General features: G+C 42.1%; 1 protein-coding gene across 3 annotated transcripts in view; it reads left to right on the forward strand.

Moving 5' to 3' along the window:
* FLI1 (Fli-1 proto-oncogene, ETS transcription factor) overlaps window positions 1-17,324 on the forward strand; it is a 555,431-nt gene that overhangs the window by 403,465 nt on the left and 134,642 nt on the right. For all 3 annotated transcript variants that reach the window (XM_085647183.1, XM_085647185.1, XM_085647184.1), the window contains exon 5: window positions 11,655-11,723. In XM_085647183.1, the coding sequence (XP_085503309.1) occupies window positions 11,655-11,723 (69 nt within the window). The remainder of the gene's footprint in view (window positions 1-11,654; window positions 11,724-17,324) is intronic.

Raw genomic sequence — 17,324 nt, forward strand, 5'->3', positions numbered from 1 at the left:
ATATATCTATACCATCCTGTTATGCATCTAACCCAATGATTGTATTTTTCAGCCCAGGCCACCTGCTTCTCCCACCAGCCTACGAACAAGTTTGCATAGCTGGGGGCGAAGCAGGTGACCATGGCTGTACCTTGTATCTGACGGTAATGTTGTTTATTAAATAAAAAGATGTTATTAGTTAGACAGAACCATATGAATTCAATCAACATTTCATTATGTTCTGTAAACATTAAAGATCTTCCCTTTAAAAAATACCGTAAGGCCCGTAGGCCATTCGTGTGTTCGATACAGGTATATAAACTCGTAACATCGAGAACAATCATCAACATATCAGGTTCCCAAGAAATGTCCATAATGTTCCTAATGACATGAGTGGTATCGCGGATGTACGATGGCAACATCCTTACAAACTCTGCCAAAAAGAAATCAATATATTGAGACATTGATTCTGTTAAACTGCCTTTAGAGGATACAATAGGACGTCCAGGTGGTGGGAGGGCATCCTTATGAATTTTTGACAGGTGATAAAATGTTGGAGTGACAGGATGTGGACATGTCAAAAAATGTAATTCATTATCGTTGAGCATGTGCTTATCTGCCCATTTCTGGATAAGTGCATGATAGTTTTTGATGCTGTCCACATATTCATCTTTTGTTATCCTAATAGAACACTTCACATCAAAAAGTTGTCGTAATGCCTCCTGTACATAATATTCTCGTGTCATGAGTACTATATTGCCTCCTTTATCCGAGGGTTTGTAGATAAGATTAGGATCATTATGAATTCGTTGTAACGCTGTTTTCTCTCCTATAGTTAAATTTGCACGTGTGTTACCAGGCTTGTTTATTTGTAATTTCATTAAGTCTTTCTTGAATGATTCCTCGAAGGTATCAATGGTGTCAAAAGGAGTCATCGTTATATATATAGATTTTGGTCTGAAATGTGTTTTCACAGATTTTTGTTCTATACCAAGACTGACAATGTTGGAAACATCTGGGATAACATCTTGTGTATTGTCAACTTGTTGACTGGCCATGATTTGTAATGTCGATAGATCATCACCTGTTAAGATATCTGTTGAATTTTCAGATCGGGAACTAGAGATTGCTATAGATGCATGGTCAGTAGCCTGCTGGTGTAGACCTTTCAATTTGAAGTATTTATGAAGCTTTAATTTTCTGGTGAACTGGTAGAGATCAATGCGTGTTTGGGTGTATTCAAATTCCTTAGTTGGACAGAAGGTAAGTCCTTTTTTAAGCACAGTCTGTTCGTCTTTAGTCAATTTTTTGGTTGTAAGATTAACAATTGTCAAATCTTCAACTGGTGCTATCTCCTGGACCCCCTCTTGCTGCGGGTTTGGCCTGCGATGCCTTGGTTTTGACTTGTTGTAGCCACCCCTTCTCGATTTCCTGCAGCGTCTTGGCGTTTTTGCTCTGGGGGCTTGCCACGTCCTCCCCGTTGTCTTGAATCCCGCATAAGCTGGAATTCCTCGAAAAAACGGCTTCTTGCAGGCAAGGCAGATGCATTGTCTGAACCATCATCTCCAGATTGTTCCGCATCCGTGCTCACATTGGATTCGGAAGTATCCTTTGGGTCTGCTGTCTTAAAGGCTGAATTTTTAAAACGGCCTTCGCGGACCATCAAACTTTCGTGCGAAGGTTAAAATCCTGCCCTGTTTGTAATCTCTAGCATCTCTGTTAAACGTTGTATGTTTTCTCAGTTTGATTTTCTCCTCATAACTGATAAGACTTTTTTTCATGTTTTCGCGCAGTTCATCTTTGGTGTTGCTATCTTGATTTTGGGCAACCAGAGCTTCCAATTCATCGATTTCCTTCAAACATTTCTCACAGTCGCTCCATTCAAATTTAATGAGTATTTTCAGCATACCCACTGTGACGTCTGTGGTGTATGCTGACCACTCATCGAGAAGAGCCGGATCCGGATTCTCATAGGATGGGATTGTGTAAATCCGTAATCCACGTGGTATGCGTTTAAACTCAATATAATTCTGCAATGAGATGGCTTCCCACCACTAGTGGAGTTCACGTTCAAACAGACGCTCTAATTTGTTAAATTGTGTCCATAGAGAACCTTGCATGCCATTCCCAAAGTCCCGTTCTGTACGCTGCATCGAAGTGCATTTGAACACATCGGCTTCTGCCTCACAGCGGGATGCATCGAAAAAAATATGTTATGTCTGGAAACTCAGCACTTTTCACAAATGAATTCTGAAAACACCTTCGAACCACTCCAGCTGTGTAATTATATCCGATATTCATCGATAATACCTTCAACTATTAACAATAACACGAAGATACAGACTAGTGTGTTCTTTGACTCACCGCTCTCAGTTGCTTGCGTATTCTTCAACTTAGATGCAGGGCAGCTGTGCTGTAATGCGACGACAGTTTCAAAGCTCGATTCCACCAAAAGTCGCTAAAGCACTCGGGAGTGGGTGCAGGTCCTTGGATAAACATTGGGCTCAAAACTTCACCGCCAACTGGAAAATGAAGGGACTGCACTCGAACGAAGATGAAACTCGGTTAGTTTATTGTACCGAGATAGAACACAGGACGTGTTTCGGCTTTGGGCCTTTTTCCCACTGTACAAAAGTGCTGTAAGTTAAACACCATTACTTTTTCGACATATTGAAAATGAAAATATAATTCATTGTATGTTATTATCACATAAACACATTATTTAATGAATTTCACAACCTCCCTATATAAATTACCTTATATATATATATATATATATATATATATATATATATATATATATATATATATATATATTCCAAACACACCTTTCCGATAATCGCGAAAAGAAATCCAGGACACCCAGGAATGCTGTTCACCAAGTTTTTAATCCAGGCAAGTGATAGCCTTCACCAACGCGTTTCGCAATAAGCTTGTTCACCGTGAACAAGCTTATTGCGAAACGCGTTGGTGAAGGCTATCACTTGCCTGGATTAAAAACTTGGTGAACAGCATTCCTGGGTGTCCTGGATTTCTTTTCGCGATTATCGGAAAGGTGTGTTTGGAATGTTTGGGGCCACCGGAGCCCATCCAGGACCGTCGTAACAGAAGCTCCGCACTTCCGGAATCTGTGTATATATATATATATATATATATATATATATATATATATATATATATATATATTACCTACTGGCGGTTGCCAGTAGGTAGTTATAGTTAGGACCCTGTTTCCATAGGAAAACCGCAACATTCTATTTGGTACAACTTTGGCGCCGGTCGACGAATCCTCGCGAAATTTTCAAAATAGGTGGGGCGCTACGCTCCGCTCCTACCCTAAAAGTCTCGGGGGATTCGTCAAGCATGGGCTGAGAAAAAAGGGGGGTCCCAAAACGCGTTTTTCCCATGCATTTTTCCAAAGGCCCTTTAGACACAGCTACAGCCCGAACGGCTGAACAGAGTTACTTGAAATTTGGCAGAGAGGTAGTCCTCAGGTCAAGGAAGTGCCTTTTGTAGGTCTGGTGTAAATCTGTTCATTAGTTCCTGAGAAAATAGCATTTAAATCAATATATATATCTGTGGCAGCTTACGGTGCGCTTACGGTAAGCTTACCGTACGCGTACGGTGCCGTGCGCGAGCGCGAATCTGATTGGCTGTTAGATCTTAGTAAACATTCGAATCGGTCGTAACCAGGAAGTGGCGGCCGCCATTTTCTCTCTCGCACTCTGAGAGGGGGTTAAAAAACAAAGGCCAAAAACATGTAAAGGGGCTGTTTAGACAGCTCCTAAGCACCTAGCCATGTTGAGGGAGTCCTCAAAGATCCCCCAAGGCCAAAAACGGAATTTTAATTTTTTCGATAATTTCGCCGATTACGCTTACCGTACGCGTACGGTAAAAATGAATAAAAAAAAAAAATATCCATACTCTCCCCACCCCATGTGCAAATGGTGCCCGAATGGCAACATTTGTGCACGGCATATAGCTCATGTGAAAAATAAAAATATTACCTTTCACAACGAAGCGCATCATATGTCCTCCATGTGCGCACGGTGCGCGAAGTGCATCGTGCGTACATGGCCCATCTAGCGTAACGTGGGCACGCGGTGCGCGTAGCGCACCGCGTGCCCACCGTGCGTGCACGGCACTAACTGCGTAAAGTGGGCGCGCGGTGCGCGAAGCGCACCGTGCGCGCACGGAACGAACTGCGTTAAGTGGGCGCGCACGCCACGAATGGCGTAAAGTAACTTAGCATTTAAAAAAACGTACAAATTCACTGAAAAAACCATAGGTTTCACACACGTTATAGTTAGGAATTAGCATTTAAAAAACCTTGCAAATTCAGTGAAAAAAACATAGGTTTCACACATGTTATAGTTAGCTGGACATTTTACTGATAAAAAACCAATGAAATTCCCCCGTTATAGTTAGTGCAGGCAACTATAACTCACGCGACCGCAATCCTCTGCTGATGACATATGTGTCTTTATGAAAAGAAAATATTTGTAATATATGTATAGCTAAAATTTAATGAAAGAAGACATGGGCAAATAAGTGTCTAAATACAGTATTAGCATCAGCAGAGGATTGCGGTCGCGTGAGTTATAGTTGCCTGCACTAACTATAACGGGGGAATTTCATTGGTTTTTTATCAGTAAAATGTCCAGCTAACTATAACATGTGTGAAACCTATGGTTTTTTCACTGAATATATATATATATATATATATATAAATATATTACCTACTGGCGGTCGCCAGTGGGTAGTTATAGTTAGGACCTAGTTTCCATAGGAAAAGCGTTTTTTCTTTTCCCGGTTGACGAATCTTCGTGAAATTTTCAAACTATAACTTTCCCTAAAACCTCTGGTTTTTTCAGTGAATTTCTAAGGTTTTTTAAATGCTAATTTCTAACTATAACATGCCTGAAACCTATGGTTTTTTCAGTGAATTTCAAAGGTTTTTTAAATGCAAATGACTAACTATAACGTGCCTGAAACCTATGGTTTTTTCAGTGAATTTCTAAGGTTTTTTTAAATGCTAATTTCTAACTATAACATGCCTGAAACCTATGTTTTTTCAGTGTGTATATATATATATATATATATAAATTCACTTAAAAAACCATAGGTTTCACAGATGTTATAGTTAGGTGGATATTTCTCTCATAAAAAACCAATGAAATTCCCCGGTTATAGTTAGTTCAGATAACTATAACTCGCGCGACCGCAATCCACTGCTGATGACGTCACATATTACATCACTCATGACATGCTCAGTGGCATCACTCATGACATCACTGATGACATCATCCTTGTGATAGAGTGGCGGCCGCGCGAGTTATAGTTATCTGAACTAACTGAAACGGGGGAATTTCATTGGTTTTTTACGAGAGAAATATCCACCTAACTATAACATGTGTGAAACTTATGGTTTTTTAAGTGAATTTGCAAGGTTTTTTAAATGCTAATTCCTAACTATAACGTGTGTGAAACCTATGGTTTTTTCAGTGAATTTGCACGGTTTTTTAAATGCTAAGTTATGTATGTATAATTCTTTTTTTAATATATTTATTTTACAATAAACTACGTATTAAAAAAAAATTAACATTTTTCTTTTTTGTTTTTGGTTTTTCACCGTGAGCGCACCCCCGAGATTTAAAAAAAAAAAAATTTAAATGTTTTTTTCGGCCTTCGGGGTCCTTCAGAGACCCCCTGACAAAGGCTAGGGGGTCAGGAACTCTCTACCCTGCCCCCTTTTCACGTTCGCCACCTTCCTTTTTCACTCTCGCACTGAAAACAAACAAAATGGCGGCCGACACTTCCTGATTTCGACCGATTCGAACGTTGACTAACATGTAACCACCAATCAGAATTACGCTCGTGCACGTTAGGGTGCTCGCACGGTGCGCGCACGGTGCGTGGCTGTAGATATGTATGTGCTTTTAACTGCAATTTTCTCAGGAACTACTGAACAGATTGACTCCATATATGCAAAAGGCACATCCCTGAGCTGAGGACTACCTCTCTGCCAAATTTCAAGTAATTCTGTTCAGCCGTTCGGGCTGTTCCTTGGACTAAAGGTCCCTATGGAAAATTGCATGGGGAAAACGCGTTTTGGGACCCCCCTTTTTTCTCAGCCCCCGCTTGACGAATCCCCCCGAGACTTTCAGGGTAGGAGTGGAGCGGAGCGGAGCGCCCCACCTATTTTGAAAATTTCGCGAGGATTCGTCAAACGGCGCCAAAGTTATTCCAAATAGAATGTTGCGGATTTCCTATGGAAACACGGTCCTAACTATAACTATCTACTGGCAACCGCCAGTAGATAATATATATATATATATAATATATATATATATAGATATATATATTCTGCTCTAAAGGTTGTCCACCAGGTGAGTAACACTCGATCAGCAGCTTTATTTATGATAAGCAGGGACGAGGATCCGCTTGTAAAAGCCACTCCTTAATGGAATTGCCTGACGCATTTCGAAGCTCCATATGCTTCTCTTCAGAGGCTTGAACGGAGACGGTGTGTGCAAACGCTGAACCCACTTCACCATTTTCATATTGCCCGCTAATGACAGATCCCACAAAAAATCGGCATTATCTGCTCCTTGTAACGCCAGAATTAACTTATAGTTAAGAGTCCACGCAGCTATGCGACCCATTTGGAAACTATTTCATGCACGAATCCATGATGTTGTGGACCTGGAGTGCCTAGAATTCTGGTGCTACAAGGAGCAGATAATGGCGATTTTTTGTGGGATCTGTCATTAGTGGACAATGTGGTGTTCCCTGCCATGCGACCCACTTGGGAACTATTTCATGCACGAATCCCTGTACAGCATCCACTGTGATTGAGTATTGGACTACTTACACTAGAAAGCAACTCTGCGAACCAAAGTCCCACCTGGACGGGTTATGTAGTTAAGAGTCCACACAGCAGCCGGGATTCTGTGTATGCAGCCATTGACAAACGGCAAGGAGCCCGAAACATGTTTGGAACTTGCTGGTGGGAGTGAAATATGACGTGCCTGCTGCTCACATTAAACGAAGGCAATATTATCTGTTGTGCAGGCGTCTCATTGCAAGGCAACTTGGTTTGGGGAAATGTTAATTGCGGCGTGCCTCGCCGTTGAGATGCCCCCCCACTGATGTTGTGGACCTGGAGTGCCTTGAATTCTGGCGCTACAAGGAGCAGATAATGCCAATTTTTTGTGGGATCTGTCATTAGCGGACAATGTGGTGTTTCCCTGCCATGCGACCCACTTAGGAACTATTTCATGCACAAATCCATGTACAGCATCCACTGTGATTGAGTATGCCAGCTGGTGCTCTCCTCGCCACACTTGTTGGTTTGCTCTGCTCTTGTCTGACTCCCTTTTAGCTACACTGTGGCAAGGTGGAGTTTTGTCCATGATTCCTTCTGGCCCACCTGTTTAAACTCATCCTCGTGGGAGGGTGTTGTGTTTGTGTTGACAGTGCAACTAAACCCTCATGGAATAGTTGGTTAAGAAAACTCAGGGGCATAGTTACAAGGCCCTTGAGCCACCGCGCGACTCTTTTTGAAACTCCGGTAATGCACAATGCTGAACCAAATTTACAAAGGCATGCAAAGCCAGCCTGAGTGGCTTTCACAGCCTTGTAAATATCGCCCCCTTCCAAGCATTACTCTGTGTGAAAGGGGCATTCCATGGGTGTTGCTGTGGGTGTTTCTACGCCATGCCGATCGATTCTGACACATACTCAGAGTTGCACGTTTTGTAAACCTAGGAATGCATCAGATTCTAATGCCTCCCCGGGAAAGGCCTTAAAGTGATGCAACAAGGAGATATACCTTTATTTCTCCTTGTTTCTTGCTCTTTCTGTGTGTGCTGCATTCTTCAGCACACATAGAAGGAGGAAAACACCATCAATTATGGTTTTTGTGCAAGATGGTGTTAGTTTCTGCACAAAAACAATCATTCCTGCAACACAGGCACCCTTGCACTATGTAGCAAGGGCGTTTGTGTTGGCGCTAGGCAAAATATTTTGTGGCAGAGCAGAGGATAGTACAGGGATGTGTCGTATTGCTTTAAATATGATGCATCTCAGAACTTTCCCAATGGTACAGCTCCACACAGCAAAATGGCCCTACAGCACCGCTCTACGGCATTTTCTACTAAATATGCCTCTCAGTCTCGCCGAAGGTATTCCTTTACTGCACACACGGCGGTGAGCGTTGTCCTTCTGTACAGGATGTCCATTGTGTTCCCCCTTCCCCATGCTCATTGTACTTATAACCAGCCGCGGCCCGTGGAGGGTGTTCCGTGGGGCAGAAAGGCGGGGCGGGCGAGGGGCAGGGTGGGGGGTACTAAAAACCAGAATGTGGATAATTGGAGGTAAGTAAACAATTAAATAAATAAAACGAATTTCGTAGCGCGTGCTGCATCGCAATTTTCGATGTAGGGCGCGCTACGAAATTCGTTTTATTTATTTAATTGTTTACTTACCTCCAATTATCCATATTCCGTTTTTTTGTACCCCCCATGCTGCCCTTCCCCCAACCCGCCTTTCCGCCCCACGGAACTCCCTCCACGGGCCGCGGCAGCTTATAACTAATGAGAGAGGCCACCTTTGCCCGGTAATGACCACAAACATGAATATTGCGTGGACCTGTGCATCATATTTTAAGTCACAGGCTTTAGTGCAGCCTCTATGCTTTAAACTTTTAGTGTTAAGACCATATCAATATACACACCTAACGAGTTGAAGAATTTCCCGCTTCCACGTAGCTTGTGTATGTCTGGTAATGCACGATGCCTCCTGAAGTCCTAATTAAATCCCTTTACCATGCACATTGTGGCTAGGCAGTCCCACCATTTCTGCAGCCTGCCTCGATCACGTTGTTTCATTACAGAGCTTGATACCTTTGTTCTACTTTTTCCACCACTTTGTTATTTTGTTGTGCCATCAGTAAAGGTAGACTGGAGTCTCCACTGCCAGCACGCCAAATCAGTTACGTTGAAAAGTATTCTCAGGAATGGGCAACAGTTTCTGATATAAAATTCAAAGTAATGTTGTTCTGACAGTGAAGTTAACTGGAGTAAATAAAACAAACCTATTTTGGCAGCCAATAGGTATCCATTGCCACCTCTGTACCAGTCAAATACATATATTGTTTTGGGGGACCATAATGAAATATTTGCACTATAAGGTTGCCTTGCTGTGATAACTTACTAGGTGCAGCTCAAACATTAATGTGCTGCCAAGAATCATCATTTTTGTTCACATATTCCAATTTATTGCCATTTTTCATAGTTCTACTAAATAGACTAACCAACTGTGGGGCATATTTACAATGCCCCTGCAGCACTTATATGCCACCCGAGCGTCACTTTTATGACACTCCTAAGGCGCAGTGTGTCAGCACATATTTACAAGCCCATGCAAAGCCACCCTGTGTGGCTTTTCATGGCCATGTAAATCTGGATTCTGCATGGAAGTGGTGTTTCATGGGTGTTGCTGTGGGTGCAAGGGTGCTTGCGTGACAGCATATTCCTGCCCTTTTCTTTTGCCATAGGGCAGTGCAACTAGAAGGCTTGCAGTGCTGCCCTAGCCAAAATATTGTAAATATGCACCCTAGTGCTGGTGTTCAGTGTGCCAAGATATTTTAGCTTCTCGCTCATCCCCATCTACAGGGGGCTCGACAGTGCGAACGTCCCATCCTGTGCATTGCAAGGAAGGCAATGCTAGCCCAGAAATGGGGCACAGCTATGTGTGAACTTTTATTTGGCTTGGCAGATGGCTCAAAATGTATGGTCTTTAGAGGTTTTTTTGTTTTTCTTGGGTAACAAAGTAACATACATGCAAATTTTTGCCACAGTTATCTCTTTTTGTATACTTTCATGCTGCTTGTTAAGATGTATACATGGTGTAATAGTTACAATAGCCTTTAGCCTGATTTTTCATTCAAAGTGGGTGACATTTGCAAAATAATCAGTTTGTTGCTTCTTACAAATGTATCACGCTTTTTGAATTGCATTGCTCCATTACATATGCCAGTAGCCGAGCCATGTGACTAATTATAATTAGGAAACTGTAAACACCAATCAAATTGTTTTTCTTCTCTATCTAAAGTTCTTGTTTACAGACACGTGCCATGTTCAATAGCCCCCATTTTATAGAACATATTTTATAAAGTGACACATTGTAGTGTGATGTAACCCCCTCCCCCATAAAATGTCCCAAGTGTCAGCCTCAGAAAAACATCTGATGTATTTAATTTTTAGGTCGGCTCTAGTCAGCGCTGGTATGTTTAATTCAATGTTTCCTGAGGCAAGCATGTATTCCTAAATCAGACTGCATGGCCTAATATGTAGCAATTTTATAGAACTAGCAGCACAGCACCTAGGATAATGTGCTGCATGGCTAAACTCTTATAAGGTCCCAAAGGTGAGACCTATTGGCTATGTGAATGATTGTTACTTAATTCTGCGACCCCGGGGGGTGGGTGCAATGGGCGTTTACAGGCTCAGGAAGGGGGTCTGCATGCCCCCCTGCTCCTGGAAAAGACATCTGGCCCCAGGGAATGGGTGCCCGGGGTCAAAATCAGCCTGGGGGGGCACGTGCCCCCCCTGCTCCTGAAAAAGACAACTGGCCCCAGGGAATGGGTCCCCGGGGCCAAAAGCAGCCTGGGAATGGGGGCCACGTGCCACCTTCCTCCTGAAAAATACATTGTGCGACGGGGTATGAAACCCCCGGGGTCAAAAGCAACCCTAGGAGGTGGACCACATGCCAGCTACAGCACTGTTATGTTCACTTGAACGTATAGCTGGCGATATGGCCACAGAAGTCCTTCTGTCGTGTTCTTGCTCTAAAGGATCATCATTTCTCACAAACATTCAGGGCTTGTTTGTCCATTGTGGAGATAAAGATATACAGACAGTAAGCCGCAGTCCATGCAGGTAAGAGGGGTGAGGCCCAGGTGTGTGTGTGGGGGGGGTATTTCGACATAGCATCACGAGGCACGGGCCACAGCTGCTGACAGTGAGATATGCGCCCCACAATGTTTCATCAAGGTGTTTAGGAATCCATAGCGAGCATGAGTGAAATGAGGTAATTAGATCTGGGTTTTCAGTATGCTGTAAAACCTAAGAAGGCTTATGGTCTCTGGTTTCCACCGTAGGTGTCTGTGAAAGCTAATGATGGGTTGCCTCAGCTTCTCATCCTTCCGAGGTGCATACCTCAGGCTATTCGTAGCTTCCGTTATTTTCAGCGCCAAAAGGCTGCATTCTGTGGCGGAAATCACAACATGCAAAACAATCTATTTCTGTGTTTTGAAAAGTGGATGCTTTTTCCATTGCTCCTTTCGCCAGCTATGGTGAAAAGACATTCAGACCTCCAGGAGAAATGACATTTGGCCTGTAGGGCATTCACCTCACCGAGCAGCGAGGGCATTTTGAAGTAATTTAATCAATGTGCTGCTTCCTGTGGTGACTTCCTCAGGCATCTGTCTATCGAGTCTTTCATGTAAAATGTCTCTCTGTCTCCTATTGTATATCGCAAATCATTATGTGGGCAGGTAACTCATGTGACGCTCGCCTCTGGCGCATTATTTGTTAGCTAGTATTGAGCATGGACAGGTTGCGCTTTGAATGTTTACATCTGGTATTTATAATCTCTTCACCTCTCCTCAGGCAGCTCCTCATTAGGATATAATACACCTTCTCACACAGACCAGTCCTCGCGCCTGAATTCCAAAGAAGGTAAGTGCTTATGTCTCCCGTTCCCTTTGTGTACGAGTCTCTCTGCAAAATATATGGTGTCACAACAACCAGTCAAAGACTTATGTGCCTTTCCATGAAATGCGAGACCTGACGGCATTTCTTTGGAAAGTTGAAGTTCCAAGCGAAAGTTAAGTGCCAGACTAACCAGAATTTCCTGCCGTCCTTGTAGTGATATCTGCCACACTTCTGCACTGTGTTTCTCTCCTGACAAAAATCTGGCACATTAAGCTTACTAAAACATTGTCGACTCCAGTCACAAATATTGGTTTGCCTGGTGTTTTCTCACCACAGACCTTATTTATGCTAAAAAAAACAAAAACTGTTTACTCAACCATGTCCCTCGGGGCTGTTTGTGGAAGGTTCTGTCGGAAATGGGAATGCCCGCATATTTATTATCCTTGGTAATGAAGCTCCATACAGGAAATTTTGCACAGGTGAGGTGGGGCAAGCAGGGGGAGAAGACCGCTAGAATTCCGGTGAATAGGGGTGTCCGCCAGGGGTGTGTGCTTGCTCCCACTCTGTTCACTTTGTATGTGAACGGTGTGGTGGAGCATCTTTTGGAAAATCCTACCGATTCACCATCCCTGGCGAGCAGGAGAATACCCACCTTACTATTCGCCGATGACACCCTGCTCATCTCCAAATCCCCGATGGGCTTACAAAGTCTCCTTGACAGTTTCCAAATTTTTTGCGAGAAAAGGGGTCTTCAAATTAACACAGATAAAACTAAATATCTGATCCTTAATCCCCCGAAGAAACTTGGAAAATTTCCAATTTTAAATGGGGTGCCTTTGGAAAGGGTCAAGGAGTTTGATTACCTTGGTATCCATCTCACTGATACCATGCGGTGGACTTCCCATCTCCAGAAGATGTTGCTGAGTCATAAAAGGGTGATAGGGGCTCTTCTTAAAGAGCAACGATTATCCACCTCAAAACCCATCGCTCCTGTGTTGGACATCTACACAGCCAGAGGGGTTAGTGCGGCCCTGTATGGTGCTGAGCTATGGGGTTTGCAGAACACTGACTTACTAGCTTGTTCAGAGAGTAAATTTCTGAAAGATTTGTTGTCCCTCCCTTATAGTACCCCGTCCTTACCTCTATTCATGGATATGGGCTGCCGCTCTATTAGCGATCAGGCCAGGCTTCGCCCCTTGCTCCTCTGGGCTCGCCTATGGAGAGTCCCTGAATTAGTGAGTTATGCAGATGGGCTGAGGGAGATTTTATCGCTGCCTGGCTGGTCAAAAATTGGGTGGTTAAGGGATGTTAAATTTTTGCTGGGGGAATTGGGTCTCTGGGAGTCATGGTATTCCAGGTCTGCCCCTCCCAAATCCACCTTGAAGAAGATTTTTTGGAATTAGTTAGTGGGTAGGAACAATTCTAACCCAAATTTATGTAGATCTTCCAGCGAATTCTTCTTGGTTAAAGGATGTGTCGTGTCGGGAACCCTATCTCGACATAATTTCAAAACCCAGAGACAGGGCCTTGTATATCAAATTTAGAATTGGTGTTCTACCTGTGGGAGAATTGACTGCCCGCTGGAAAATCCCGGCTCAAACTAGTCCCTTGTGTGTTTTCTGTTCACAGAGGACTGAGTCGGTTGCCCATCTATTGTTTGTGTCCTGCCTACAAAGCGCCTAGATCTAGATGGTTAAAACCATTATGTAAGGAGTTGGGTACTAGGCACTATATGGTAGCCTTGAGAATATTGAAGTCAGACTCACGGCCCCTAATTGTGTGTGGCATGGCAAAGTTTTTAAGTTGGGCTTGGGTGATCAGATCAAGAAGGCTTAAATTAATTGATTAATTGGAGGATTTTAAATCTGTCTGTTCAAGGTAACTTATTAATGTCATTTGCTTATGGTATATTTTATCGACTGTATTGTATTGTTATGGCATTGTTTTTATTTGTTGTTTTTTTTTTTTACTATATTGCATGTACTGCTTTTTAAGATAAGATTTTATCGAAATAAAGCCTATTGACTGACTGACTGGCTTACTAAAACATTGTCGACTCCAGTCACAAATATTGGTTTGCCTGGTGTTTTCTCACCAAAGACCTTATTTATGCTAAAAAAAAAAAAAAACTGTTTACTCAACCGACCAATAAACCCAACTGTGTTGCTATTTGTTTCTATGCGCACCTCTTTGTAAACATTTGGACTGTCTAATCTACATTATTGGGTGATCACCACTATCATAGTTTTAGCCTGTTGCCTGAGTTGGGACCCCTGACTTTGTGTGCATTCAGATCTCTATTTACATTTATAAAAAAAAATCCTAAATTTATTTGCCTCCTAACTGTCAATCTATATGCGTCGGTATTTGATGCCTCATTGCATTACTTTCCTTCCCCTTATTGCCAGGCAAACTGTGATACACTCACACCTAGGCCGCTCTCGAGTCCTTCACAAATTTGCACCGATTTTTTCACTATCTAATTCGAGCTGAGCAGAAATGGTGCTCACACCTGCTTTGGCCTTGAATTTATTACCAATTTCTCCATGTGGTAAGCGCAAGAGCACATTAGAAAAACACCGAAGTAAACATTGGCAAATCAAGTGATATGACATTGGCATTATTATTTCTTCAGTTTTCAGGATGTGTAAATATGATTAAAAAACACGAAGAACACTCCAGACAAATGGAATTCGCACCGGAAAGATTGTGCAACTAAATTTGCGCAAAGTTCTTAATGACCCATTACGAGTATGTGAAATTCTGCCCAAGCTTAATGTCTAAATCTAAGCATTTTTTTTTCAGGCAATGTGTTTCATAACTATAATTCTATATTTCTTCCTTGGTACACTACTAATGCACTGACCAATTATACCGATTAAATAAGCATTACAACATATATTTAAAATGTTTTTTCACATTTTGCGCATTACAACATTCTTACTTACATGCTTAATTTGATCGGTTTCCAATGAATTCATTATTGTATTATTTAGGAGCTAAATTAATCTAAAGCAATCTAGCTAGTGTTAGTCTGAAAACCCCTGTTCGAAGTCTTTCGAAGTTTCCATTTTAGATCTTCAAAGTCCTGCAAAGTTTTTCTAAAATTTAAGCCTGCTCTAATACGGCTAAATTAAAATCATTCTTTGAAATTAACCTCATGATTTTTTGTGTTATTCCTTGAAAGAAGTGCAATATTTGATGTTCAATATTGGGTAATAATTGATCTTGCTGCCGTCATGGATTGAAATTGACTGTTGCCTGAATACTTGATATATCAGCGCAATGTAGCCCAAGAGGGCTTTAATTTCAATTTGCTGGCTTAAAAACTGAATATTTTAGACTAATAGTAATCTAGAAGTGCAAGTCTAGGTCATATGAAGTCAATCAATTGAGATCTCCCCTTACAGTAGGTGCAGGTGGGAGGAGGAATGACACTCTCTTTAGGAAGGGTGGCAGGAGCAAGATAAGGCATCTGCTTTGAAAAAAAAACGCATCCACTCAAAATTGGCATCTCTAATTGTCCAGAAATGTAATTTTTTTGAGTACTGTCAAGTGGGTTTCTTAAACTCGAATCCAGTTTCTTTTTTTTTTTCAAATTCAACTTTTTTGTTGCCAGCTTGCATTTTTGATTATTGTACTGCAGGATCATTTATCAGGTTGCTCAAACTAATATTTCGTCTGCTTGGCTAGTTCACTTCTAGAGCACTGCCTACAAGTCATTTGACTGACTCTCAGGAGTGTATGTTTTTTTTTATTATCACATTTGGAAAAAATGCTGATTATTTTATTATAAAATATGGTGGTAATACTTTTGGTGGTGGTGGTGTTTAGGGTGGGGGTTAGGGTGGTGGTGGAGATAGGGTGGCAATGGTGGCAGGGTGGTGGTGATGATGTGGTAAGGTGGTAGTGGTTAGGGTGGTGTTAGGGTGGTGGTAGGTGGTGGTGGTTGTGGGGTGCTGGTGGTAAAGTAGTGGTGGTGGTAGGGTGAGTGTGATGAATGTAGTGGTGTTTAGGGTGTTGCTTGTGGTTAGGTTGATGGTGGTGGTTAGGGTGATGATTGTGCTGGTTAGGGTAGGGTGTTGCTTATGGCACGTTGGTTTTGGTAGTTAGGATGGGGCCAGGTTAGTGTGCTTAGAGTAGGATATTTGTGGTGGGTGGGGTAGAGTTGTGGGAGGTAGGGTTATTTGGGGAGGCTGTGGTGAGATTGGTGGGTATGGTGGTGGTAGGGTGGTGGTGGTAGAGTGGTGTGTGTTAGAAATTGGGTCTTTTGTTGGCAGAGGTATGCACCTTGTATAAGTAGGGACCACAATCCTAGTCAGGGTAAATCACAACATAATCCTATATTATCCTGTGCTCACCCTCTGGTAGCTTGGCACAGAGAAGACAAGCTTAACTTAGAAGGCAATGTGTAAAGTACTTGCACACTAACTTATACAACAAAACAATACATTCACCAAAAAAGACTCCACACCAGATTGGAAATATAGATTATTATATTCTGAACAAAACAAGACCAAAAAGACAATCCATCTAGTAGAGGTCAAGATACTGAATTTTGCAGAAACAAATGCAATAAAGCGCTTAGAAGCAAATAGCACTAAAAAGAATACTTTAGGCTGTGCTGGACAGGGGCAAAGTCAAAGTTCAGGCCGACTACGATGGAGCACTGGCTGGCTACAGGACCCACGCAGCCCCCTGTGAACAAAGTACCTTTCATTGTTGGAAGAAACAAGATGCATCGATCTTCTCCATGCAGTGAGTACAATGTTGGAATCAATATAAAACATATGCAACTCAGGATCTAATAACCTGCATGGTTCATAGGACTTTACACCTCCCAACGATCCTTGGATTTGACTTGTTAGAGTAATATCAATGTGATCATTTGGGTGGCATCAGTGTTGTTTTTGTCCACATTGCTTTTGACCATGTAATATCCTTTGTTTACTGTACACAATGTATTATATGTTTTAATATATAAATAACATTGGGATAGCAATACGCCAGATTTTTCTTTGCTCTGTACGGTTGGCTGGAGTGGCCAACATATGTTGTAAGTAAACAGAAATAATACCTCCAGGAACATATTTTTATTCCATATTGAATATTCAGTTCCCTGGGAGAATATTTGGTTGCTCTGTTGTGTAAGTACTCTTTCTAAAAGTGGCATTTCTAAAATAGTAATGTTAAATCCGACTTTATCAGTAAAGAGGACTTATCATTGCCATTCCAAAAATATGAAACATGAAAAAGCTACCCCTTTCTAATCAGGAATTAGAGCTTAAACATATGTTAAGGACTTCCCAATGTTTTCCTATTAGAGGGTGGTGGTTAGGGTCCTTGTTAGGGTGGTTGTAGGGTGGTGGTGGTTAGGGTGGTGGTACGGTTAGGTGTAGGGTTGAAAGGTGGTGGTTGTAGGCTGGTTAGGTTAGGTTGGTGGTGATCCAGCGCTACACTTTATCAGGTATCGATACTCATTAATATTTCATACAAATGGCCCATACACATTAACCCAACTCATAAATCCCTGTTGCGCTGGGGGTCAAGTTTTAATGATGTGAAAATTGTTTCCTTCACAGATTTGTGTTTAGCATCTCTAAATACATAACTAGATCTATATAT

This window comes from Triturus cristatus, chromosome 3_2 (assembly GCF_964204655.1).
Source record: "Triturus cristatus chromosome 3_2, aTriCri1.1, whole genome shotgun sequence".
Taxonomy (NCBI): Eukaryota; Metazoa; Chordata; class Amphibia; order Caudata; family Salamandridae; genus Triturus; species Triturus cristatus.